Genomic DNA, 27,801 nt, shown 5'->3' with positions numbered 1-27,801 from the left:
CCTGCCAGCGGAAGGGAAAGTTGAATTGAGCTGCATGAATAGTGTTATCAGAGTTAGAAATATTTAAAGGGGTACTCCACTAGGCCGTGTGGAACTAAATGTTACAAAGACTGTCACACCCCCTCCCATAGACTTGCATTGAGGGTGTGTGGCCGTGATGTCACAAAGGGGCATGGCCGATCCCCGCAGCGCAAAAACAGTGTTTAGAACATTTAGTTGCACGGTGCTCAGTGGAGTACCCCTTTAAACCTTCCAAAGATCACATGGAAATCTCCAAACGTCCATCCTAGACACAGCAGGGGCGGAGACACGCAAACATACAGTCATGGCCGTAAATGTTGGCACCCCTAAAATTTTTCAAGAAAATTAAGTATTTCTCACAGAAAAGGATTGCGATAACACATGTTTTTCTATACACATGTTTATTCCCTTTGTGTATATTAGAACTAAACCAAAAAAGGGAGGAAAAAAAAGCAAATTGGATATAATGTTACACCAAACTCTAAAAATGGGCTGGACAAAATTATTGGCACCCTTAACTTAATATTTGGTTGCACACCCTTTGGAAAAAATAACTGAAATCAGTCACTTCCTATAACCCTCAATAAGCTCGTACACCTCTCAGCCGGAATGTTGGACCACTCTAACTATGCAAACTGCTCCAGGTCTCTCTTATTGGAAGGCACCTTTTCCCAACAGTAATTTTAAGATCTCTTCACAGGTGTTCAATGGAATTTAGATCTGGACTCATTGCTGCCACTTCAGAACTATCCAACGCTTTGTTGCCATCCATTTCTGGTTTCTTTTTGATGTATGTTTGGGGTCATTGTCCTGCTGGAAGATCTCGGACGCAAACCCAGCTTTCTGACACTGGGCTGTACAGTGCGACCCAAAATCCATTGGTAATCCCCATATTTCTAGATGCCTTGCACACATTCAAGGCACCCAGTGCCAGAGTCAGCAAAGCAACCCCAAAAAATCATTGAACCTCCCATATATTTCACTGTAGGTACTGTGTTCTTTTCTTTGTAGGTCTAAATCCATTTTTGGTAAACAGTAGAATGATGTTCTTTACCAAAAAGCTCTATCTGTCCACAAGACATTTTCCCAGAAGTTCATTTTGGCAAAATGTAGTCTTGCTTTTTTAGGTCTCTATGTCAGCAGTGGATCCTCCTTGGTCTCCTGCCATAGCGTTTCATTTCATTTAAATGTTGACAGTTTGCGCGAACACTGATGCTCCCTGAGCCTGCAGGACAGCTTGAATATCTTTGGAACTTGTTTGGGGTTGCTTATCCACCATTCAGACTATTCTGCATTGACACCTTTCATCAATTTTTCTCTTCCGTCTATGCCCAGGGAGATTAGATACAGTGCCATAGGTTGGAAACTTCTTGATAATGTTGCGCACTGTGGTCAAAGGCAAATCTAGATCCCTGGAGATGGACTTGTAACCTTGAGATTGATATTTTTTCACAATTTTGGTTCTCAAGTCCTCAGACAGTTCTCTTCTGCTCTTTCTGTTGTCCATGCTTAGTGTGGCACACACAGACATACAATGCAAAGACTAAGTGAACATCTCTCCTTTTTATCTGCTTTCAGGTGTGATTTCATATTGCCCACACCTGTTACTTGCCCCAGGTGAGTTTAAAGGAGCATCACATGCTTGAAACAATCTTATTTATCCACAATTTTAAAAGGGTGCCAATAATTTTGTCCAGACCATTTTTGGAGTTTTGTGTGACATTATTTCCAATTTGCTTTTTTTCCTCCCTTTTTTGGTTTAGTCCCAATACGCACAAAGGGAATAAACATGTGAGAAATACTGCATTTTCTTGAAAGATTTCAGGGATGCCAACATTTACGACCATGACTAATTCATCAGCATTAAAAGCTAATTTGTGATGCTTTGATGATTTCCTGCCCAACCCAAACACCCGAGATGTCTGTATCTTGTTGTATCTTGCCAGATGTTCCATGGTGAGGATATAAAGTAGGGGAGACAAGAGTCACCCCTGCCTGTGCCCGTTATGAATAACAATAGGTTCAAAGAGAATCTCATTTGCGCCTCCTAGGGGAGGAGTAAAAGGCCATGACCCACTACACGAACCGTGAACCAAGAACAAACTGCTGCAAGGAAGCCAACCGGAATCTCCAATGGACCTGATCAAAGGCCTTTCCCACATCAGTGGAAAGCAGGCACATTGCAAAAGAATCCCACGCAGAGCCTTACCCAACTCAGCATTAGGCAGATAAACATTGCAAACAGCATACATCTTGTTAAAAACTTGAATCTTCACAAAGGCGTATTGTCCTATAGGACTAGTCAGAGTATCCAGTACAGTATACGGGAGAGAGTAATGAATTGAGAGCAAACAGAAAAATAAACCACAAGGCATTAAGGCTCCCGCCCCTACCCCCACTCATGAACAGCCACTACAAGAAAAACCAAACAGCCCCCGAGATCCTGAAGTTGTATCTTCGTCTGTTACGCCGGACCATTAGCTGGAACAGGAATCCCTAGAAGTAAGGAATGCTCAGAATGTCCAGAAGTAGACGTAGTGCTCTGCGATTAAAGAGAGTGGCTCGGGAGAGATCTTGAAGGAAAATGAGACGAACCCCATCCAACTCATATTCCTTGTTTTCCTCATGAGTTCATAGAGCCCAGTGTCTGATGTGCTCAGTAGATTTCAAAGTCATCCCCTACTGGACGGTCTAGAAGAAAGCTGAAGAGTCAGAATAAGCTCCACAGATATGGTAGTTTCTGGCAGTCCCCAAATCCATGTGATATATCACCTTCTTCTATTTTCCACATCATTATGGAGACTGTATAGTTTTTGAATATGATGCTCATGGGAAGCAACCACTGACTGAGTCTTTTTAGTAGCAGACAAAGAAGCATGATCTGAGGACAGGTTGGTAAGTTTAGCATCCATAACTTGCATATCAGTTATGGAGCTCAATGCCTGCTTATAAGAAAGCTCTGACCTCTCAACAAGGCACTCCATCTCCTGCCTGGTGGGTAGCAGTTTCGTATGCTCCTTCCAGTACCATTGTTGGGAAGGAGCACTTGCAGTAGGAGCAGCACCAAAAGCAGCAGACCCCTAAGATCCAATAAATGGAGGAGCTGTGGGGCTGAGAGGACAAGTCAAGGGAGGTGATGCAGTAGCTGCAGCCTGGGGGCAAGATGTCCCCTGGCACTGCGGCAGTCCCTGAGAGGCAAATGTCAATTACAAGGGAGGTAGCTGTGGGGCTGAGAAGAGAGGGTGAGGGAAGCTGTGCAGCAGTTGCAGCCTGGAAGTGAGGTGTCTCCTGGCATTGTGGCAGTCTGAGAGGCCAATGGACCTGCAGATGGAAAGGTGGGTATAGGAGAGGAAGTCCCTGCAGAGGCCACTCCTGGAGTTACCTGACCACTAGCACGCTATGAAAGAGCCTACTGCTGGTAGGAACACGCTGCTGCCAAGGCTGAGGAAGAGGCCAGGCTACGCTGTCTGTTTTCCTCTGTCATGTGGCAGTTGGCATCAGCTTTATGGGGGGGGGGTTATTGCCTTCCTCTAGGTCAACACAGTAGGGTTAAAGGTTGAACTCGATGGACTCTTGCAAGGGACTTCCAACAATTCGGCAGATCACTTGGTTTAGATTTTGGCTACAGAGTTGACCTCCCATCAAAGTGTATCCTGCCCCCACAACAACATTATATTTACCATTCATTTACAAAAATGTCAATGAATACTTTCTTCAAATTTTGAAGGGCCTAGTGCTCAATATGGTACACAAATTATAGATTAGAGATCGTGTGCACTTAAACCTCTCAAACTCTAGCTCATGCTCAGCATCATATACCAAGGTTGTGAAGAATCTAAGGAAATAGGACACAAGAGAAGTGTGGAACCTGCTCACTAGAGCTTACAATCTAAGATGAAATAGGAGACAAGAGGAGTGAGGATCCTGATCACAAGAGCTTACAATCTAAGATGAAATAGGAGACAAGAGGAGTGAGGATCCTGATCACAAGAGCTTACAATCTATGAGGAGGAGGAGACAAGAGGAGTGAGGATCCTGTTCACAAGAGCTTACAATCTATGAGGAGGAGACAAGAGGAGTGAGGATCCTGATCACAAGAGCTTACAATCTATGAGGAGGAGGAGACAAGAGGAGTGAGGACCCTGATCACAAGAGCTTACAATCTATGAGGAGACAAGAGGAGTGAGGATCCTGATCACAAGAGATTACAATCTATGAGGAGGAGGAGACAAGAGGAGTGAGGATCCTGATCACAAGAGCTTACAATCTATGAGGAGGAGGAGGAGACAAGAGGAGTGAGGATCCTGATCACAAGAGCTTACAATCTATGAGGAGGAGGAGACAAGAGGAGTGAGGATCCTGATCACAAGAGCTTACAATCTATGAGGAGGAGGAGGAGGAGACAAGAGGAGTGAGGGCAAGTGATAAGAGCTTACAATCTATGAGGAGGAGGAGACAAGAGGAGTGAGGATCCTGATCACAAGAGCTTACAATCTATGAGGAGGAGGAGACAAGAGGAGTGAGGATCCTGATCACAAGAGCTTACAATCTATGAGGAGGAGGAGACAAGAGGAGTGAGGATCCTGATCACAAGAGCTTACAATCTATGAGGAGACAAGAGGAGTGAGGATCCTGATCACAAGAGCTTACAATCTATGAGGAGACAAGAGGAGTGAGGATCCTGATCACAAGAGCTTACAATCTATGAGGAGGAGACAAGAGGAGTGAGGATCCTGATCACAAGAGCTTACAATCTATGAGGAGGAGGAGACAAGAGGAGTGAGGATCCTGATCACAAGAGCTTACAATCTATGAGGAGGAGACAAGAGGAGTGAGGATCCTGATCACAAGAGTTTACAATCTATGAGGAGGAGACAAGAGGAGTGAGGATCCTGATCACAAGAGCTTACAATCTATGAGGAGGAGACAAGAGGAGTGAGGATCCTGATCACAAGAGCTTACAATCTATGAGGAGGAGGACACAAGAGGAGTGAGGATCCTGATCACAAGAGCTTACAATCTATGAGGAGGAGACAAGAGGAGTGAGGACCCTGATCACAAGAGCTTATAATCTATGAGGAGGAGGAGACAAGAGGAGTGAGGATCCTGATCACAAGAGCTTACAATCTATGAGGAGGAGGAGACAAGAGGAGTGAGGATCCTGATCACAAGAGCTTACAATCTATGAGGAGACAAGAGGAGTGAGGATCCTGATCACAAGAGCTTACAATCTATGAGGAGGAGACAAGAGGAGTGAGGATCCTGATCACAAGAGCTTACAATCTATGAGGAGGAGGAGACAAGAGGAGTGAGGATCCTGATCACAAGAGCTTACAATCTATGAGGAGGAGGAGACAAGAGGAGTGAGGATCCTGATCACAAGAGCTTACAATCTATGAGGAGGAGGAGACAAGAGGAGTGAGGATCCTGATCACAAGAGCTTACAATCTATGAGGAGGAGGAGACAAGAGGAGTGAGGATCCTGATCACAAGAGCTTACAATCTATGAGGAGGAGACAAGAGGAGTGAGGATCCTGATCACAAGAGCTTACAATCTATGAGGAGGAGGAGACAAGAGGAGTGAGGATCCTGATCACAAGAGCTTACAATCTATGAGGAGGAGGAGACAAGAGGAGTGAGGATCCTGATCACAAGAGCTTACAATCTATGAGGAGGAGACAAGAGGAGTGAGGATCCTGATCACAAGAGCTTACAATCTATGAGGAGACAAGAGGAGTGAGGACCCTGATCACAAGAGCTTACAATCTATGAGGAGGAGGAGACAAGAGGAGTGAGGACCCTGATCACAAGAGCTTACAATCTATGAGGAGGAGACAAGAGGAGTGAGGATCCTGATCACAAGAGCTTACAATCTATGAGGAGGAGGAGACAAGAGGAGTGAGGACCCTGATCACAAGAGCTTACAATCTATGAGGAGGAGAGAAGAGGATTGAGGATCCTGATCACAAGAGCTTACAATCTATGAGGAGGAGACAATAGGAGTGAGGATCCTGATCACAAGAGCTTACAATCTATGAGGAGGAGGAGACAAGAGGAGTGAGGATCCTGATCACAAGAGCTTACAATCTATGAGGAGGAGGAGACGAGGAGTGAAGATCCTGATCACAAAAGCTTACAATCTATGAGGAGGAGGAGACAAGAGGAGTGAGGATCCTGATCACAAGAGCTTACAATCTATGAGGAGGAGGAGACAAGAGGAGTGAGGATCCTGATCACAAGAGCTTACAATCTATGAGGAGGAGGAGACAAGAGGAGTGAGGATCCTGATCACAGAGCTTACAATCTATGAGGAGACAAGAGGAGTGAGGATCCTGATCACAAGAGCTTACAATCTATGAGGAGGAGACAAGAGGAGTGAGGATCCTGATCACAAGAGCTTACAATCTATGAGGAGACAAGAGGAGTGAGGATCCTGATCACAAGAGCTTACAATCTATGAGGAGGAGACAAGAGGAGTGAGGACCCTGATCACAAGAGCTTACAATCTATGAGGAGGAGGAGACAAGAGGAGTGAGGATCCTGATCACAAGAGCTTACAATCTATGAGGAGGAGGAGACAAGAGGAGTGAGGATCCTGATCACAAGAGCTTACAATCTATGAGGAGAAGGAGACAAGAGGAGTGAGGATCCTGATCACAAGAGCTTACAATCTATGAGGAGGAGGAAGAGACAAGAGGAGTGAGGATCCTGATCACAAGAGCTTACAATCTATGAGGAGGAGGAGACAAGAGGAGTGAGGATCCTGATCACAAGAGCTTACAATCTATGAGGAGGAGACAAGAGGAGTGAGGATCCTGATCACAAGAGCTTACAATCTATGAGGAGGAGGAGACAAGAGGAGTGAGGATCCTGATCACAAGAGCTTACAATCTATGAGGAGGAGGAGACAAGAGGAGTGAAGATCCTGATCACAAGAGCTTACAATCTATGAGGAGGAGACAAGAGGAGTGAGGATCCTGATCACAAGAGCTTACAATCTATGAGGAGGAGACAAGAGGAGTGAGGATCCTGATCACAAGAGCTTACAATCTATGAGGAGGAGACAAGAGGAGTGAGGATCCTGATCACAAGAGCTTACAATCTATGAGGAGGAGACAAGAGGAGTGAGGATCCTGATCACAAGAGCTTACAATCTATGAGGAGGAGGAGACAAGAGGAGTGAGGATCCTGATCACAAGAGCTTACAATCTATGAGGAGGAGGAGACAAGAGGAGTGAGGATCCTGATCACAAGAGCTTACAATCTATGAGGAGGAGACAAGAGGAGTGAAGATCCTGATCACAAGAGCTTACAATCTATGAGGAGACAAGAGGAGTGAGGACCCTGATCACAAGAGCTTACAATCTATGAGGAGGAGACAAGAGGAGTGAGGATCCTGATCACAAGAGCTTACAATCTATGAGGAGGAGGAGACAAGAGGAGTGAGGATCCTGATCACAAGAGCTTACAATCTATGAGGAGGAGACAAGAGGAGTGAGGATCCTGATCACAAGAGCTTACAATCTATGAGGAGGAGGAGACAAGAGGAGTGAGGATCCTGATCACAAGAGCTTACAATCTATGAGGAGGAGACAAGAGGAGTGAGGATCCTGATCACAAGAGCTTACAATCTATGAGGAGACAAGAGGAGTGAGGACCCTGATCACAAGAGCTTACAATCTATGAGGAGGAGGAGACAAGAGGAGTGAGGATCCTGATCACAAGAGCTTACAATCTATGAGGAGGAGGAGACAAGAGGAGTGAAGATCCTGATCACAAGAGCTTACAATCTATGAGGAGGAGACAAGAGGAGTGAGGATCCTGATCACAAGAGCTTACAATCTATGAGGAGGAGACAAGAGGAGTGAGGATCCTGATCACAAGAGCTTACAATCTATGAGGAGGAGACAAGAGGAGTGAGGATCCTGATCACAAGAGCTTACAATCTATGAGGAGGAGACAAGAGGAGTGAGGATCCTGATCACAAGAGCTTACAATCTATGAGGAGGAGGAGACAAGAGGAGTGAGGATCCTGATCACAAGAGCTTACAATCTATGAGGAGGAGGAGACAAGAGGAGTGAGGATCCTGATCACAAGAGCTTACAATCTATGAGGAGACAAGAGGAGTGAGGACCCTGATCACAAGAGCTTACAATCTATGAGGAGGAGACAAGAGGAGTGAAGATCCTGATCACAAGAGCTTACAATCTATGAGGAGACAAGAGGAGTGAGGACCCTGATCACAAGAGCTTACAATCTATGAGGAGGAGACAAGAGGAGTGAGGATCCTGATCACAAGAGCTTACAATCTATGAGGAGGAGACAAGAGGAGTGAGGATCCTGATCACAAGAGCTTACAATCTATGAGGAGGAGACAAGAGGAGTGAAGATCCTGATCACAAGAGCTTACAATCTATGAGGAGGAGACAAGAGGAGTGAGGATCCTGATCACAAGAGCTTACAATCTATGAGGAGGAGACAAGAGGAGTGAGGATCCTGATCACAAGAGCTTACAATCTATGAGGAGGAGGAGACAAGAGGAGTGAGGATCCTGATCACAAGAGCTTACAATCTATGAGGAGGAGACAAGAGGAGTGAGGGCACGTGATAAGAGCTCTCCCTTCCTGAGCTCCGCCCACTCCTGTCACATGATCGTCCTCACAGGTCCTTTTCCACGATTCATGCTATTTTTCTGATCTCCGCCCCCCACATGCACTGGTCACATGACTGTGACATCATCGCAAGTCCCACACCTTGACGTTGGGCAGTCAGTGCTCCTGTGTGTGGAGGCCTCTGCTCCTCAGGATGTCACCCCCAATATTAAGGTAATTATATAAGGAGGATTTGTTAGAATAGACAAAGGGGGAGTGTGTGGTCCCCATCAGCCATCTCATGAGGACGGAGCAGGGCCCGGGGCCCCATCACAGAACCTCCACCTCACTCACCAATACATGAGAAGAAGATCCTAGAACTTATCCACAGGATCACTGAACTGCTGACTAGAGAGGTGACCCTGCTGGGACATTATACAGTAATGGAGGGTCTGGTGATGACTGGAGAGGTGACACTGCTGGGACATTATACAGTAATGGAGGGGTCTGGTGATGACTGGAGAGGTGACACTGCTGGGACATTATACAGTAATGGAGGGGTCTGGTGATGACTGGAGAGGTGACCCTGCTGGGACATTATACAGTAATGGAGGGGTCTGGTGATGACTGGAGAGGTGACACTGCTGGGACAGTATACAGTAATGGAGGGGTCTGGTGATGACTGGAGAGGTGACACTGCTGGGAATGCTTGGACATTATACACTAATGGAGGGGTCTGGTGATGACTGGAGAGGTGACACTGCTGGGACATTATACAGTAATGGAGGGGTCTGGTGATGACTGGAGAGGTGACACTGCTGGGACATTATACAGTAATGGAGGGGTCTAGTGATGACTGGAGAGGTGACCCTGCTGGGACATTATACAGTAATGGAGGGGTCTGGTGATGACTGGAGAGGTGACACTGCTGGGACATTATACAGTAATGGAGGGGTCTGGTGATGACTGGAGAGGTGACACTGCTGGGACATTATACAGTAATGGAGGGGTCTGGTGATGACTGGAGAGGTGACACTGCTGGGACATTATACAGTAATGGAGGGGTCTGGTGATGACTGGAGAGGTGACACTGCTGGGAATGCTGGGACATTATACAGTAATGGAGGGGTCTGGTGATGACTGGAGAGGTGACACTGCTGGGACATTATACAGTAATGGAGGGGTCTGGTGATGACTGGAGAGGTGACCCTGCTGGGACATTATACAGTAATGGAGGGGTCTGGTGATGACTGGAGAGGTGACACTGCTGGGACATTATACAGTAATGGAGGGGTCTGGTGATGACTGGAGAGGTGACACTGCTGGGACATTATACAGTAATGGAGGGGTCTGGTGATGACTGGAGAGGTGACACTGCTGGGACATTATACAGTAATGGAGGGGTCTGGTGATGACTGGAGAGGTGACACTGCTGGGAATGCTGGGACATTATACAGTAATGGAGGGGTCTGGTGATGACTGGAGAGGTGACACTGCTGGGAATGCTGGGACATTATACAGTAATGGAGGGGTCTGGTGATGACTGGAGAGGTGACACTGCTGGGACATTATACAGTAATGGAGGGGTCTGGTGATGACTGGAGAGGTGACACTGCTGGGACATTATACAGTAATGGAGGGGTCTGGTGATGACTGGAGAGGTGACACTGCTGGGAATGCTGGGACATTATACAGTAATGGAGGGGTCTGGTGATGACTGGAGAGGTGACACTGCTGGGACATTATACAGTAATGGAGGGGTCTGGTGAAGACTGGAGAGGTGACACTGCTGGGAATGCTGGGACATTATACAGTAATGGAGGGGTCTGGTGATGACTGGAGAGGTGACACTGCTGGGACATTATACAGTAATGGAGGGGTCTGGTGATGACTGGAGAGGTGACACTGCTGGGACATTATACAGTAATGGAGGGGTCTGGTGATGACTGGAGAGGTGACACTGCTGGGACATTATACAGTAATAGAGGGGTCTGGTGATGACTGGAGAGGTGACACTGCTGGGACATTATACAGTAATGGAGGGGTCTGGTGATGACTGGAGAGGTGACACTGCTGGGAATGCTGGGACATTATACAGTAATGGAGGGGTCTGGTGATGACTGGAGAGGTGACACTGCTGGGACATTATACAGTAATGGAGGGGTCTGGTGATGACTGGAGAGGTGACACTGCTGGGAATGCTGGGACATTATACAGTAATGGAGGGGTCTGGTGATGACTGGAGAGGTGACACTGCTGGGACATTATACAGTAATGGAGGGGTCTGGTGATGACTGGAGAGGTGACACTGCTGGGACATTATACAGTAATGGAGGGGTCTGGTGATGATTGGAGAGGTGACACTGCTGGGACATTATACAGTAATGGAGGGGTCTGTTGATGACTGGAGAGGTGACACTGCTGGGAATGCTGGGACATTATACAGTAATGGAGGGGTCTGGTGATGACTGGAGAGGTGACACTGCTGGGACATTATACAGTAATGGAGGGGTCTGGTGATGACTGGAGAGGTGACACTGCTGGGAATGCTGGGACATTATACAGTAATGGAGGGGTCTGTTGATGACTGGAGAGGTGACACTGCTGGGAATGCTGGGACATTATACAGTAATGGAGGGGTCTGGTGATGACTGGAGAGATGACACTGCTGGGACATTATACAGTAATGGAGGGGTCTGTTGATGACTGGAGAGGTGACACTGCTGGGAATGCTGGGACATTATACAGTAATGGAGGGGTCTGGTGATGACTGGAGAGGTGACACTGCTGGGACATTATACAGTAATGGAGGGGTCTGGTGATGACTGGAGAGGTGACACTGCTGGGAATGCTGGGACATTATACAGTAATGGAGGGGTCTGGTGATGACTGGAGAGGTGACACTGCTGGGACATTATACAGTAATGGAGGGGTCTGGTGATGACTGGAGAGGTGACACTGCTGGGAATGCTGGGACATTATACAGTAACACCACTGGAGGGGTCGGGGTGATGACTGTATCATTGTGTGTCAGGTTCCTATAAGGTGTCAGGACGTGGCGGTCTATTTCTCCATGGAGGAGTGGGAGTATGTAGAAGGACACAAGGATCAGTACAAGGATCAGGTCATGATGGAGGATCAGCAGCCCCTCACATCACCAGGTAAGAAGTGACATGTTTTTATATGCGTATAGTAAAGTAATGTCAGAGCTACACGATTTGGGCACTTTTTACATCTTTTGCAGTCTTATGCTTTCCTTATACATCAGACATATGCTTCTGGTGTCCATTGGGTGTGGATTTGTGTATTTAGTAAATATTTTGCTGTAACGTGGTATCAGGGACATTTGAATGAGTGCTTTTTTTCCTCCCTTATTTGGTTTAGTTCCAATACACACAAAAGGAATAAACATGTGTATACCAAAACATCTGCAATCCTTTTCTCTGAAAAATACTTCATTTTCTAGAAAAATTTCAGGGGTGCCAACATTTACGGCCATGACTGTACATGAGAATGATGGGAGTTGTGGTCGGATTTACTAAATGTGATGATGGGGGCAGCGTTGCATATCACATTAACTCATAGACCTCTGTTTAGAGCAGTAGTCTCAAACTAGGGATGTCCTGATACCAATACTGGTATCGGTAGTGGGACCGATACTGGACATTTGCACTAGTACTTGTTCTCATGCAAATGTCCCCGATACCTGCCAGCGGGACTCCCTCCAGCAGGTGTCATGCAGGTGCGGTAAGCTGCCTGCACTCTCCGCTCCCGATCCCTGCAGTGCGCTCTGCAGCTGAGCGCACATCATAGCCGGGACCACCATTAACCATTTAATAGGTTGATTGCGGCATCTAAAAGTCCTGAGATTTACTGCCGGTAGCTTAGTGATGCTGATCGGTGTCACCGCGGTGAAATCTCGGTGTCCCGATCAGCTGTGAGGACGGCCGGAGATCCCTTACCGAGCTCTGTGTCGTCGGATCATTAGTAATGGAGCGGATAACACTGATCAATGCTATGCTATGGCAGAGCATTGATTAGTGTATGCAATCTACAGATTTCATGTAATAGTAAAAGTTCTTTCTGTTATAAAAACTAAAAAACACCCCTTTTTCCTATTAAAGAAGAAAATTGTCACATGACAATGAAAAAAGTATCTGTAATTGGTATCGGCGAGTACTTAAAAAATAAAAAATAAAGTATTGGTACTCGGTCTTAAATAAATGGTATCGGGACATCCCTATCTCAAACTGTGGCCCTCCCAGCATGCTTGAAGTTTTACAACATCTGGAGGGCCACAGTTGGAATCCACTGCTCTTATGAGATTTCTATGAGTTAACAACACTAAGAAAAAACTATCCACCGGGTGAAGAATGGGAAATTCTATATGGTCAATGGGTGCGAAAAATTTATAGTTGTTGTAGTTTCCCTTCACACAGCCTTTTGTCTTCACTCCCTGTCCCCAATGCGGTTGGAACAAACTGTTCAGAACGCTGGAGCCGGTGCCGTGAGCTTGTGACCTCATAGCCCCTCCCCCTCATGATGTCACTCCCCACCCCCTCAATTCGAGTCTATGGGACGGGGCGTGACAGCCGTCACACCTCCTCCCATAGACTTTCATTGAGGGGGCGGGGCTATGATGCCACGAGCGAGCTGCCGTCTCCAGCGTTTGGAAGAGTTTGTTCCAAATGCTGAGCAGCGGAGTTCCCCTTTTAATGATTTCGAGATATTGGTATAACCCAGTCCCACCGCGTAAAGGAATGTGGTTTGATTTGAGTCAGAAGATCCAGAAATATAAGGATCATAGGAGTAGGGAGTCTAAACGGATAGCAAAATGATTATTTTTTCTTCCTCTTCCCAATGGACATAAGGGAGAGGGGGCTGTATAGTTGTTTATATTCATTGTTTTATGAAATTATAGATGTATGTAAAATCATAATGGAAAATAAAATTGAAAGCGTACCCGTCAGATCCAACAAAAAAAACATATTTTTTAATATATCACTCAGTACCTAATCCTGACCATGTACATCTAATTTTTATGTGTCTAGCGCCTATTATTTTTTTTTTATTACACTTTTTTAATTTTAATTCTCGGTTGAGAGGAATGGTCTTTACAGGAAGGAAAACTTGGGCTTATATAAACATAGAGACTTTTTCGACACCTCCGTGGCATCCAATCCCTGGTGGGGATGAGACTTCGAGTAGTTTTTCTTCCCACCACAGATAATTGACTGATAGAAGATGGGGGTCTTCACTGTAGGCTCCCTCTTTTGGCATGTAGAATAAGGTAATAAGGTATTTGCGAATAGGTATTCTACCCCAGACAACCCATCGAATACCAAAATGTCTTCTCCACCAGCGGAGAATGGGGGAAGGATTGAGGAAGGAGTGAAAGCAGAGTCTCTGGATGGACCATTAGCTCCTGGGTTTTGATTTGACTGCAGGTCTGACTGGATTATCTAGTGTTAAATCAGAAATTGTGGGAGGGGTAGAACGTTGTACTGAGGGAAGAGTATGATATATAACAGGTCATGTATCACTGTGTGTTTCCTACAGATGGAGTCATGGATAGAAATCCACCCGAGAGGTGTCCCCGTCCTCTGTATTCCCAGGACTGTCCAGAGGGAAATGTCCCAGAGAACCATCAGGTAGATGGCGCTAAAGTCTCCCCAAAATATAATCATAAAGTGACTGAACCAAAGATCATTTTACATATATATTTTTTTTTTAATAGGGTGAAGATATGACTGACATTAAAGTAGAGGTTATAGATGAATTAGAAGAGGAGACAGATTTCAGGGCCAATCAGCAGCGTAAGGAGGGGGGAGACTTTTATTATTTGTAAAAGAAAAACCTTAGATGCTCCAAGATCCTTCACCCATCATCTGATCATCACATGTAAATAATCTATTCCCTGTGTGTTCCCTACAGATGGAGTCATGGATAGAAATCCACCCGAGAGGTGTCCCCGTCCTCTGTATTCCCAGGCCTGTCCTGAGGGAAATGTCCCAGAGAACCATCAGGTAGATGAGGCTAAAGTCTCCTCAAAATATAATAATAAAATGATGAAACAAAGATCATTTTATGTTGTTTCTGTTTAGGATGAAGATCTGATCGATATTAAGGTTGAGGTTGTAGATGAATCTGAAGAGGAGACGGATTTCACGGCGGATCAGCAGTGTAAGGAGGGGGAGATTCTTATTGGTTGTAAAATAAAATCCGCTTATGAGGCTTCCCTTGATCCTCCACCCATCATCTGATCATCACATGTAAATAATCTATTCCCTGTGTGTTCCCTACAGATGGAGTCATGGATAGAAATCCACCCGAGAGGTGTCCCCGTCCTCTGTTTTCCCAGGACTGTCCAGAGGGAAATGTCCCAGAGAAGCATCAGGTAGATGAGGCTGATCCTACCCCACATCTCTATAGGGGGGTCCTGCAGTCATAGATGTGGGGGTAGATTTTGGGGGTCTCTGTTGCTCCTCCTGTCTGCTGTATTGTAGTGAATTGTTCTATATGTCACATCAGGGGGGAGATCTGACTAATAATAAAGTGGAGGATGAAGAAGAGAGGATGAGGGGTCATCACCCGTGTATGAGGAAAGTGAAGGAGGAAATTCCAGGAGGTGTTTCCCCAGGTATGTAATAATTCCAGGAGGTGTTACCCCAGGAATGTAATAATTCCAGGAGGTGTTACCCCAGGTGTGTAATAACTCCAGGAGGTGTTACCCCAGGTATGTAATAATTCCAGGAGGTGTTACCCCAGGTATGTAATAATTCCAGGAGGTGTTACCCCAGGAATGTAATAATTCCAGGAGGTGTTACCCCAGGTATGATCCCCTATAGTCAGGACCTGAGGGAGGTGACTGCACATAGAGATCCTCTCCAAGGTCATCTATGGGTCTGATTATACAGACTTAACACTAAGTTCATCATCTGGGGTTCGCCGGCTGCAATGAACAGCTTTGGCCTACGATATCTAAGAAAACTCAAGTCAAACCTCTTAAAGGGATTTTCCCATCTCAACTAACATGGTTAAACTTGTCGGGCATGTCAAGAGAAATATTTTTGCTGTCACCATCGTATTAACTTGTTGTCTAGGTTACAGACCACCACACTCCACTCTAAAAGTGGTTGTCGGGCTGATGTGTGTGTGTGTCTCTTATCGGGCCAGAGTTTTAATGAGATGAAAGTCAGGTTTGCAGTGAGGCGTTTCATCACCTTTCTTTGTTACTCTAGGTTTTCACACTAACCTAGATCAGCACAGGTGCTGAAGACAGTTAAACACTGGGTGAGAGTCAGTCTGTAAGTCAAGCTGTGAGGAACTAGCACCTCTGATGAGAGGTTGAATACACAGAGGTTAGCAGCCTCAAAAAGGGGAAAGTATAACTTTGTTAGTAACACATTTATTGAGTGTTATGTTGGGTGGCTGGTAGTAAGCCACCTGTATGGACACACAGTTTTATATGTATAGTTAACACTGGACAAGAAGGATTTTCTTTTATTTATTTATTTTTGTTAGTGTGAGGGCTGTATTTATGTTACTGAACAATAAAGACAGGGGAAGTTTAAAGGACATCTGTTGGGGTCCAGCGCTCGGACCGCCCCTCCCTGCGATCTAAAACTTACCCCCTATCATTCGTGGCGACTGCCACGCCCCCTCCCATAGACTTGCATTGAGGGGTCATGGCCTGACTGCACGAGGGGGCATGGATGACACCCGCAGCGCCGCACAGCGGTCGGAACTAAATGTTGCTAATGCTGGCCAGTGGAGTACCCCTTTAATTCTGTGTCCCTGTCTCTGACTTCTATCTTTGCACTATTTGACTGGTTCTACAGAGTTAATTTGCCACATATGGTGTTTTTATGCGTGCAGCTAAAAATGCAGTCTTAAAGAAGATGTCTAGCGGAAAAAAACGTATCCCCTATCTGCAGACTCCCGTGTGGGGCCCCGGCTCTGCTGCTGTGATGACGTTTCACACCCAGCAAGTAAGCTGGTCAAAACACGCCCCCTCCATTAATTTCTATGGGAGAGGCGGAGACATGGGAAATGCGCATTAGTGGAGTAGAGCCGTGGTCGAGCCGGCGTCCCAGCGCTCAGACCTCCGCGTTCAGACTTCTTTAAAGAAATTACCCATTTATGTTCTGGGTTAAAAAAAAACAAAAAAAACAAACAGAGCATATCTTGCAGCGTTTTTTACTGTCTAGGGGTTAAGTAGGCGCAGAAGTACTTCGAGTCCTGTCCACAGTGTCAGCTAACTGCTCGTGTCAGTCACACTGTAGGAGTCCTTTATTACCATTGCTCATTATAGAGGTACCTTTTTGAGAGGGGATGGCTATATTTTCGGTACCAGTCATATGGGGTTACCAGGTTTAAGAAAGTGAATATCCCTGGCGAGACTTAGCTTGCCAGGAACTTGCATTATTTCCTGTTATCAGGCCTGAATTTTAATGGAATGAAAGGCTAATTTGATAGTGGGGCGTTTTATTCCCTGTTTCAGGGAAGGCCAGATCAGCACAGGTGCTGAAAACAGCTCATCACTATGGGAGAGTCAGTCTGCAAGAGAGGTTGTGATGAACTGTTAAGAGTTTGAATTCTGGAATTTTTTTCAAAAAGAAATTAAAACCTATGTGAGTAACGCGTTTGTGGACTGTTGTGTTGGATGGCTGGTAGTAAGCCACCTGTATGGACAAGGAAGTTTTATATGTATAGTTGGTGCTAGACCAGCAGGATTTAAAGGGGTATTCCAGGAATTTTTTTTATATATATCTCAACTGGCTCAGGAAAGTTAAACAGATTTGTAAATTACTTCTATTAAAAAAATCTTAATCCTTCCAATAATTATCAGCTGCTAAAGTTGAGTTGTTCTTTTCTGTCTGGCAACAGTGCTCTCTGCTGACATCTCTGCTTGTCTTGGTAACTGCACAGAGTAGAAGAGGTTTGCTATGGGGATTTGCTTCTACTCTGGACAGTTCCCGAGACACGTGTCATCAGAGAGCACTTAGACAGAAAAGAACAGCTCAACTTCAGCAGCTCATAAGTACTGAAAGGATTAAGATTTTTTTTACAGAAGTAATTTTTTTTTTTTTTTTATAGAAGTAATTTTACAAATGTGTTTAACTTTTTTGAGCCAGTTTATATATAATATATATATATATATATATATATATATATATATATATATATAATATATAAAAGTTTTTTCCTGGATAACCCCTTTAATGTGAACTACTATTTGTTTTGTTACTGAAAAATAGACAGGAGAAGCCCTATATAAACATTACTTCCATGTCCCTGACTGCTATCTGGCTGCTATTTGCCTGGATTTATGGAGCTGATCTCCCACAATATAGACATACACCAGTCCTACCACCAATTCTAGAGTGGAGTGGTGGTCCTTTATCCTAGACAATGAGCATTCAACGAAGGAAGGAAAAGAGCAGAAATATACGAAGATGGAGGCCCATCCTCTAAGTGAATGTACTAGCAAAAATATTTAACTTGAAGTACCCTACGAGTTTAAGGGGGAATTCTGTGTTTATACATCTTATTCCCTATCCAAAGGATAGTGGATAAGATGTATGATCGCAAGGGTCCCGACACTGGGGAGCCCCACGATCTCAGTGCAGCCCCCATGTCTGTAGGAGGGGGGTGAATGGAGGGGGTGTGGTGTGATGTAACTAGGGGGCATGGCCATGATGGCGGGACCCCTGCGATCATACATCTTATCCGCAATCCTTTGGATAGGGGATAAGATGTGATTTATGAACATGGAATACCCCTTTAACTACGACACTATGACACTTGTCTTCCATCTGTGACACTGTACACACCTCTCGGCCTAACAAAGGCCCCAAGACCTGTGGTAACGCCTGAACGCTGTGAACAATTTGATAGGTAGATGGTAAAAAGTCCTTGTTGAAAAGTCATATTTGTTTGTTGAGTAATTGCTTAAAAAAAATATTAAAAGGGAATGTGTCATCAGAAAATTATCAATTATTTAAATTAAAGGGTTAATCCCGTGCCCCAGCCTTCTGAACATCCGGTTCAGAAGGCTTTGAGCAGCTGCCGCGGTCGCGACGTCATGACCATGCCCCCTCCATTGATTTCTATGGGAGGGGACGTGAGAACTCCTCCCATATACATCAATGGAGGGGGCGTGACCGTGACATTGCGACTGCACTGCTCAAAAAAATAAAGGGAACACTAAGATAACACATCCTAGATCTGAATGAACTAATCGTATGAAATACTTTCATCTTTACATAGTTGAATGTGATGACAACAAAATCACACAAAAATTATCAATGGAAATCAAATTTATCAACCCATGGAGGTCTGGAAATGGAGTCACACTCAAAATCACAGTGGAAAACCCCACTACAGGCTGATCCAACTTTATGTAATGTCCTTAATACAAGTCACAATGAGGCTCAGTAGTGTGTGTGACCTCCACGTGCCTGTATGACCTCCCTACAACACCTGGGCATGCTCCTGATAAGGTGGAGGATGGTCTCCTGAGGGATGTCCTCCCAGACCTGGACTAAAGCATCCACCAACTCCTGGACAGTCTGTGGTGCAACGTGGCGTTGGTGGATGGAGCGAGACATGATGTCCCAGATGTGCTCAATCGGATTCAGGTCTGGGGAACGGGCGGGTCAGTCCATAACATCAACGCCTTTCTCATGCAGGAACTGCTGACACACTCTAGCCACATGAGGTCAAGCATTGTCTTGCATTAGGAGGAACCCAGGGCCAACCGCACCAGCATATGGTCTCACAAGGGGTCTGAGGATCTCATCTCTGTACCTTATGGTAGTCAGGCTACCTCTGGCAAGCACATGGAGGGCTCTGGGGCCCCCAAAGAAATGCCACCCCACACCATAACTGACCCACCACCAAACCGGTCATGCTGGAGGATGTTGCAGGCAGCAGAACGTTCTTCACTGCATCTCCAGACTTCTTTCATCTGTGAAGAGCACAGGGCGCCAGTGGCGAATATGCCAATCTTGGTGTTCTCTGGCAAATGGCAAACGTCCTGCACGGTGTTGGGCTGTAAGCACAGCCCCCACCTGTGGATGCCAAGCCCTCATACCACCCTCATGGAGTCTGTTTCTGACCGTTTGAGTGGACACATGCACATTTGTGGCCTGCTGGAGGTCATTTTGCAGGGCTCTGGCAGTGCTCGTCCTTGCGCAAAGGCAGAGGTAGCGAGCGGTCCTGCTGCTGGGTTGTTGCCCTCCTACGGCCGCCTCCACATCTCCTGATGTACTGGCCTGTCTCCTGGTAGCGCCTCCATGTGCTGGACACTACGCTGACAGACACAGCAAACCTTCTTGCCACAGCTCGCATTGATGTGCCATCCTGGATGAGCTGCACTACCTGAGCAACTTGTGTGGGTTGTAGACTCTGTCTCGTGCTCCCACTAGAGGGAAAGCACTGCTAGCATTCAAAAGTGACCAAAACATCAGCCAGGAAGCATAGGAACTGAGAAGTGGTCTGTGGTCATCACCTGCAGAACCACTCCTTTATTGGGGTTGTCTTGCTAATTGCTTATAAACTACGGATACTGGAAGCCTGTGCTAGCATTTCTCCTGCGGTGTATATAGTAGTATATAGCAGTGTATACGGATACTGGAAGCCTGTGCTAGCATTTCTCCTGCGGTGTATATAGTAGTATATAGCAGTGTATACGGATACTGGAAGCCTGTGCTAGCATTTCTCCTGCGGTGTATATAGTAGTATATAGCAGTGTATACGGATACTGGAAGCCTGTGCTACCATTTCTCCTGCGGTGTATATAGTAGTATATAGCAGTGTATACGGATACTGGAAGCCTGTGCTAGCATTTCTCCTGCGGTGTATATAGTAGTATATAGCAGTGTATACGGATACTGGAAGCCTGTGCTAGCATTTCTCCTGCGGTGTATATAGTAGTATATAGCCGTGTATACAGATACTGGAAGCCTGTGCTAGCATTTCTCCTGCGGTGTATATAGTAGTATATAGCAGTATATAGAGAAGAGGGTTGCATTGACAATCCAACACAATGGGCAGCACATTGAACACATTTTATAAGTGGTCCGAAACTTGTAAATAACTCATGAAAGAATAAAGTTACGTTAAAACCAAACACATCATTGTTTTTCTTGTGAAATTCCCAATAAGTTTGATGTGTCACATGACCCTCTTCCTATTGAAAAAACTAAAGTTGGATTCAAAATGGCCAACTTCATAATGGCCGCCATGGTCACCACCCATCTTGAAAAGTTTCCCCCCTCACATATACTAATGTGCCACAAACAGGAAGTTATCACCAACCATTCCCATTTTATGAAGGTGTATCCATAGAAATGGCCCACCCTGTATTTTGGAAACTACACCCCTCAAGGCACGTAACAAGGGGTCCGCTGAGCCTTAACACCCCAAAGGTGTTTGAAGACTTTTCGTTAAACTTGGATGTGTAAATGATTTTTTATTTTTTTTCACTAAAATACTGGCCAGGAACTTGAGCGCAGGTCATAGCTGGGTGGTCCTGGCGGCAATCTGGGCCAATATGCATAGTACTGTGACCGTGCAAAATACCCTTTAGCAGAAAAGAATTTATTTATGCATCCAACTAGTGCTGGGCGGGATACCGGTATGAACCGGATACCGTTTTTTTTTTTTTTCTCCCACGGTATGGATTTTTGCCCATACCGCTATACCAGTCGGGCCCCTCCCCCACCCTCTTAGTCAATAAAAAAAAATTAAACTTACCCGTAATGGGGGTGGTCCTGGCCATCCATCCTTCCTGTAGTGACCGGCGGCATTCCGGGTGGAGGGTGAACCGGTCCGAGCTGTCCTTATCCGGGGGTCCTCTTCACCACTCCGTGCAGGCACCGGCCTAGTACGCTGCATAGACGCCGCTATGCCGATCGCTGCGCACGGACGTCACTGCGCAGCGGAGTCTATGCAGCGTTACTAGGCCGGAGCCTGCCCGGAGTGGAGAAGAGGACCCCCGGAGAAGAAGGACAGCCCGGACCGGTTCACCATCCACCCGGAATGCCGCCGGACACTACAGGAAGGATGGATGGCCCGGACCACCCCCATTACGGGTAAGTTTAATTTTTTTTGACTCGGAGGGTGGGGGAGGGGCCCAACCGGTATAGCGGTATGGGCAAAAATCCATACCGGTATACCGCCCAGCACTACGGTGGGCGGTGCGGGGGGGCGGTCGCGGTGCAGGGGGCGGGGCATTATCGGCTTATCGACAAGGTAATTGCCGATACCGATAATGCCCAAAATCGTGATTATCGATCGATCCCTACTATATAGTCCAACATGCTGAGAGTTGTAGTTTTGCAACAGCTGGAGGCTGTAGGGTTGTTTGTTACATCTATTTAAAGGGTTCTCCACTGCCCCAGTGTTCAGATCATTTAGTTCCAAAAGCCCATTTAGTTCCGCTACGTCACCTCAATGCAAGTCTCAATGTAAAAAAAATAAAATACTGTGAAATACCGCGATACCGTGATACTTTATAAAAATACTGTGATACTCCTTTTTGGTCATATCGCCCAGCACTACATCCAACATATATTCCGGCAGTACTTGCCAGCACCATCTTACAGCCGGCAGTCTTGTGGCGCATGTCTTTGTCCATTGTTTGGCAATCGGATTGGATGAGCGGTCATTTTCCTGCTATAGATTCTTGATTCAGATCTGGGCGATGACTGGGCGGCCATTTTGCTGCTTTGATGTAAACCGTTTCATTGTAGCTCTTGCTGTATGTCTGGGGTCATTGGGGGAGATTTATCAAAACCTGTCCAGAGGAAAAGTCGCCTAGTTGCCCATAGCAACCAATCAGATCACTTCTTTCATTTCTCAGAGGCCTTTACAAAAGTGAAAGAAGCGATCTGATTGGTTGCTATGGGCAACTCAGGAACTTTTCCTCTGGACAGGTTTTGATAAATCTCCCCCATTGAGGGGCGTGTATGAAATCTGTCACTCCATTATTTTGGCTGTAATTTGTCAGTTTTTTTTTTTTGTTGTTGTTTTTTGCGAAAAAAGTTTTGCGCCAAACCAAATAGAAATTTTTTTTTACAAAGTGACGTTGGAAGCCATGATCTCAGGTTGATATCAGGCAGTGGTCATGAATTTAATGATTTGGCGCAACTCTACCCTGGTCCTAAGTTGGCTTAGAAACTGACCATGGACAGCATTATTAAAGGGGTACTCCGTCCCTAGACATCTTATCCCCTATCCAAAGGATAGGGGATAAGATGTCAGATCGCCGCGGTCCCGCTGCTGGGGAGCCCTGGGATCCCCACTGCGGCACCCCGCTGTCATTACAGCACAGAGCGAGTTCGCTCTGCACGTAATGACGGGCAGTACAGGGGCCGGAGCATCGTTACGTCACGGCTCCGCCCCTCGTGACGTCACGGCCCTCCCCCGTCAATACAAGTCTATGGGAAGGGGGCGTGGTGGTCGTCACGCCCCCTGCCATAGACTTGCATTAAGGGGACGGGCCGTGATGTCACGAGGGGCGGAGCCGTGACTTAACGATGCTCCGGCCCCTGTATCGCCCGTCATTACGCACAGAGCGAACTCGCTCTGCGCAGTAATGATAGCCGGGTGCTGCAGCAGCGATCCCCGGGGTCCCCAGCAGCGGGACCGCGGTGATCTGACATCTTATCCCCTATCCTTTGGATAGGGGATAAGATGCCAGGGGCGGAGTACCCCTTTAAAGGGGTACTCTGGTGGAAAACTTTTATTTTTATAAATTTTTTTTAAATCAACTGGTGCCGGAAAGTTCAACAGATTTGTAAATTAAACGGTAATCATCGCGGTCAGGCAAAGGGGCAGCGGGAGGCGGAGGATGTTACGGGGGGGGGGGGGAATCAGGCGTCTGGCCACAGCCGTGTTGCACCTCTTGGTGTTTCGTCAGGCCCCTGCGACGGTCGCAGGGGCCTGACGAAGCACCAAGAGGTGCGATACGGCTGTGGCCAGACGCCTGATTTCCTCCCTCCCCCCATAACATCCTCCGCCTCCCGCTGCACCTTCGCCTGACCGCGATGATTACCGTTTGAACCTACTCCTTCAGGATCGGGTGATTCGCTCCGCTACCTTTTCTTTTTTTGTGGTATTTAATTTTGTACATATCTCCAGCGTAGAGCACCTCCCGCAGGAGAACGGACACCTGGTGCTTAGAAGGATTACACCGACAGGTATATAGGGCTGTGCCGGAGCTTTCTCCAATTTTGTGTCTGCAGATTTGTAAATGACTTCTATTTAAAAATCTTAATCCTTTTAGTACTTACTAGCAGCTGTATGCTACAGAGGAAATTCTTTTCTTTATGAATTTCTTTTTTGTCTTGTCCACAGTGCTCTCTGCTGACACCTCTGTCCGTGTCAGGAACTGTCCATAGTAGCATAGGTTTGCTATGGGGATTTTTTTCTCCTGCTCTGGACAGTTCCTGATACGGACAGAGGTGTCAGCAGAGAGCACTGTGGACAAGACAAAAAAGAAATTCCACAAGAAAAGAATTTCCTCTGTAGCATACAGCTGCTAAAAAGTACTGGCAGGGTAAAGATTTTTTAATAGAAGTCCTTTACAAATCTGTTTAACTTTCTGGTACCAGTTAATTTAATAAAAAAAAATAAAAATAAAAAGTTTTCCACTGGAGTACCCCTTTAAGGAAATGTCCAGAGCAGCATATGTTTGCTATGGGTATGGTATTTTCTCCTGCTCTGGACAGTTCCTGACATGGACAGAAGTGTCAGCAGAGAGCACTGTGGTCAACAGAAAAGAAATTCAAAAAGAAAAGAATTTCCTGTGTAGTATACAGCCGCTAATACATACTGGAAGGATTAATATTTTTATTTTTATTTTATTTTTATTTTTTTTTAATAGAAGTAATTTACAAATCTGTTTAACTTTCTAGCACCAGTTGATTTAAAAAAAATAAATAAATAAAAAAAAGTTTTCTGATGAGAAGTTCTGCAGGGGGAGGCAACAGCTTCCGTTCTCCGTCTTGCGCCCGCGGCTCACAACTCATTCAAACTCATTCATTTCCAGCGCTCCAGCTCACAGGAGGAGAAGGAGATCAGCGCCTGCGGGTAACATGATTAGTTCCCCGATGTGGGGACAGCACTGCGGCTGATAGTTCATTCATTCAAGGGGGGGGGGGGAGGGGCCTGACCGGTATTGCGGTATAGGGAAAAATGCATATTGTACAGAAAAAACACACCAGTATTCGGTATGAACCAGTATACTGCCCAGCACTATTTTATGGTGCTTTGTAAGATGTTAAACGTTTTTTTATAGCCTAATCCTCCATGTACTTCTTCACAACCTTATCTCTGACTTGTTTGGTGAGCTCCTTGGTCTTCATGCTGCTGTTGATTCAGCAATGCTCTCTAACAAACTCTGAGCCCTTCAAAGAACAGATGTATGTTTGCTTAGGTTAAATTGCAGACAGGTGAACCCTGTTTACTAGTTATGTGACTTGTAAAAGCAATGGGTCGCACCCAAAGTTTGTTAGGGGTTTCACGGTATAAGGGGTGAATACATATGCGCTCAACACTTTTCAGATTTATATTTTGTAAATAAGTTTAAAATCCATGTAAAACTTCCTGTCCCCTTCCCATGGAATATTTTGTGGAAATCCCAATGAAATAAATCAGTGGTTATACCATGACAAAATGGGGGGGGGGGGGGGGGTTGAATACTCATGCAAGGCATTGTATATAGCTTTTTAAGTTACCAATCTCTTCACACCACAATATACTATTACAAGATAGGAAGGAGTTAAAGAGGAACTCCGCTGTCCCAGCGTTTCCGAACGCTGGTTGCGGGCGTGGTGATGTCACGGCCATGCCCCCTCAATGCAAGTCTATAGGAAGGGGCGTGGCGTGGCGTCCGTCGCGCCTCTTACCATAGACTTGCATTGAGGGGGCGTGGCTGTGACGTCACAACTATCACAGCCCCCACCCAGCGTTCAGAATGCTGGGGCAGAGAAGTTCCCCTTTAAATACCTATTAAGAAGCTTTGTCTGAAAGGGGTACTCCGGCCCTAATACATCTTATCCCCAATCCAAAGGATAGGGAATAAGATGCCTGATCGCGGGGGTCCCGCACCCCGCTATCATCAGCCTCCAGAGCGAACATCGCTCCGGGTCTGATTAATCACGATCACAGGTCCGGAGTATCGTGACGGCACCCTCCGCCCCCTCAATGCAAAACCTATGAGAGGGGGTGTGGCAACTGTCACGCCCCCTCCCATAGGCTTTCATTGAGAGGGCGGAACGTCACATCACACGGGGGCGGAGCCGTGACGTCACAATACTCCAGCCTGGTGATCGTGATTCATCAGACCCGGAGCGATGTTTGCTCCGGAGGCTGATGATAGCGGGGTAAGATGAAAGGGGATAAGATGTCTTAGAGTACCCCTTTAAGTGGCATTAAGGATTTTTCTTTTATTTTTTTATTTTATTTTTTTGGGGGAGGGGGGGGGTAATCTGGTCCCCCATTTCCATAATTAACAATCATTTTATTATTTTATGTGTATTTAAAAAGACGTTTCAGTGATGGTTCCTCCCACCTTATTGTCCTGTCTATGAAGATGGCCGGAGCTTTGTCTCATGGTCCTTTATCTTGTTAGGGGAGATCACGCGCAGTTTTTAGAGCCAAAAACCATAAGAAAAGCCAAAAATAAGGAAAAGTATAAAAGGATCTGATACATCTCCTCTCATTTGTATCCACTTCTGTTGTTAAGTGGGATATATACAAAAAAAAACTCCATGAATAACTATATGTATGTTTCCAACTAAACATAGACATAATACATATTTATACATTTCTTTATTTCGAAACAAAAGCCTTAAAATCCATTTTTACACCAACAGAAACTCCCACGAATGATTCTGAAGGAAACTTCAAGTTATCGCCACATTGTAAAAAAGAAGACGAAGATATGATGGAGCGCTCCTCAGGGGAAGACCTCCTCACCGTAATTGTCCATCCAGGACTTCACAGTCAAGATCTATCCTATAATAATCCCCCTGATCATGAGGAACCTGACCAATCTCGGGTTGTGAACGCAAGTACAGAACGGGAAGGAGGGAAAAAGATCCAATGTGATGAATGTGGAAAACAGTTTACAAGGAGATCGAATCTCTGTACACACCGAAAAATCCACACAGGAGAGAAGCCGTATCCATGTTCGGAATGTGGAAAGTGCTTTATCTACAAGTCTGAGCTTGTTAAACATAAGAAAGTTCACACAGGAGAAAAGCCATATTCGTGTTCAGAATGTGGGAAACGTTTTACATATAAATCAAATCTTGTTACACATGAGAGAATTCACACGGGAGAGAAGCCATATTTTTGTTCAGAATGTGGAAGATGTTTTACAGATAAATCAAGTCTTGTTACACATGAGAAGGTTCACACAGGAGAGAAGCCGTATTCCTGTTCGGAATGTGGAAAGTGTTTTACAAATAAATCAAGCCTGGTCAAACATGAGAGGATTCACACAGGAGAGAAGCCCTATTCATGTTCAGAGTGTGGAAGATGTTTTGCAAATAAATCAAACCTTGTAACACATGAAATATGTCACACAGGAGAGAAGCCGCATTCGTGTTCAGAATGTGGAAAATGTTTTACCAATAAATCAAGTCTTGTTAAACATGAGAGAATTCATACAGGAGAGAAGCCATATTCGTGTTCAGAATGTGAAAAATGTTTTTCAACTCAATCAAGTCTTGTGAGACATGAGAGAACCCACACAGGAGAGAAGCCGTATTCATGTTCCGAATGTAATAAATGCTTTACAGATAAGCCAAGTCTTGTTACACATGAGAGAAGCCACACGGGCGTGAGGCCGTATTCGTGTTCAGAATGTGGAAAATGTTTCACAAATAAATCCAGCCTTATTAAACACGAGAAAAGTCACACAAGAGAGAAGCCGTTTGCATGTTCAGAATGTGGAAAATGCTTTACGTATAAATCCGATCTCGTTAAACACGAGAAAAGTCACACAAGAGAGAAACCATATCCGTGTTTAGAATGTGGGAAATGTTTTACCAATAAATCGAATCTTGTTATACATGAGAAAAGTCACACAGGGGAGAAGCCGTACAGATGTTCAGAATGTGGGAAAGGCTTTATACAGAAATCTGATCTTGTTAGACATGAACGAAGTCA

At 45.6% G+C, this 27,801-nt stretch overlaps 1 protein-coding gene across 1 annotated transcript in view; it reads left to right on the top strand.

Moving 5' to 3' along the window:
• The window catches only part of LOC130300905 (uncharacterized), a 448,736-nt gene that overhangs the window by 15,632 nt on the left and 405,303 nt on the right, over window positions 1-27,801 (top strand). Inside the window, exons 8-14 of the mRNA XM_056551581.1 lie at window positions 14,173-14,264; window positions 14,351-14,429; window positions 14,548-14,639; window positions 14,718-14,796; window positions 14,919-15,010; window positions 15,145-15,253; window positions 26,502-27,801. The exon at window positions 26,502-27,801 is cut by the window's right edge and continues 32 nt beyond it. Of these exons, the coding sequence (XP_056407556.1) occupies window positions 14,173-14,264; window positions 14,351-14,429; window positions 14,548-14,639; window positions 14,718-14,796; window positions 14,919-15,010; window positions 15,145-15,253; window positions 26,502-27,801 (1,843 nt within the window). The remainder of the gene's footprint in view (window positions 1-14,172; window positions 14,265-14,350; window positions 14,430-14,547; window positions 14,640-14,717; window positions 14,797-14,918; window positions 15,011-15,144; window positions 15,254-26,501) is intronic.

This window comes from Hyla sarda, chromosome 1, assembly GCF_029499605.1.
Source record: "Hyla sarda isolate aHylSar1 chromosome 1, aHylSar1.hap1, whole genome shotgun sequence".
NCBI lineage: Eukaryota > Metazoa > Chordata > Amphibia > Anura > Hylidae > Hyla > Hyla sarda.
This window is presented reverse-complemented; position numbering and strand designations above follow the sequence as displayed.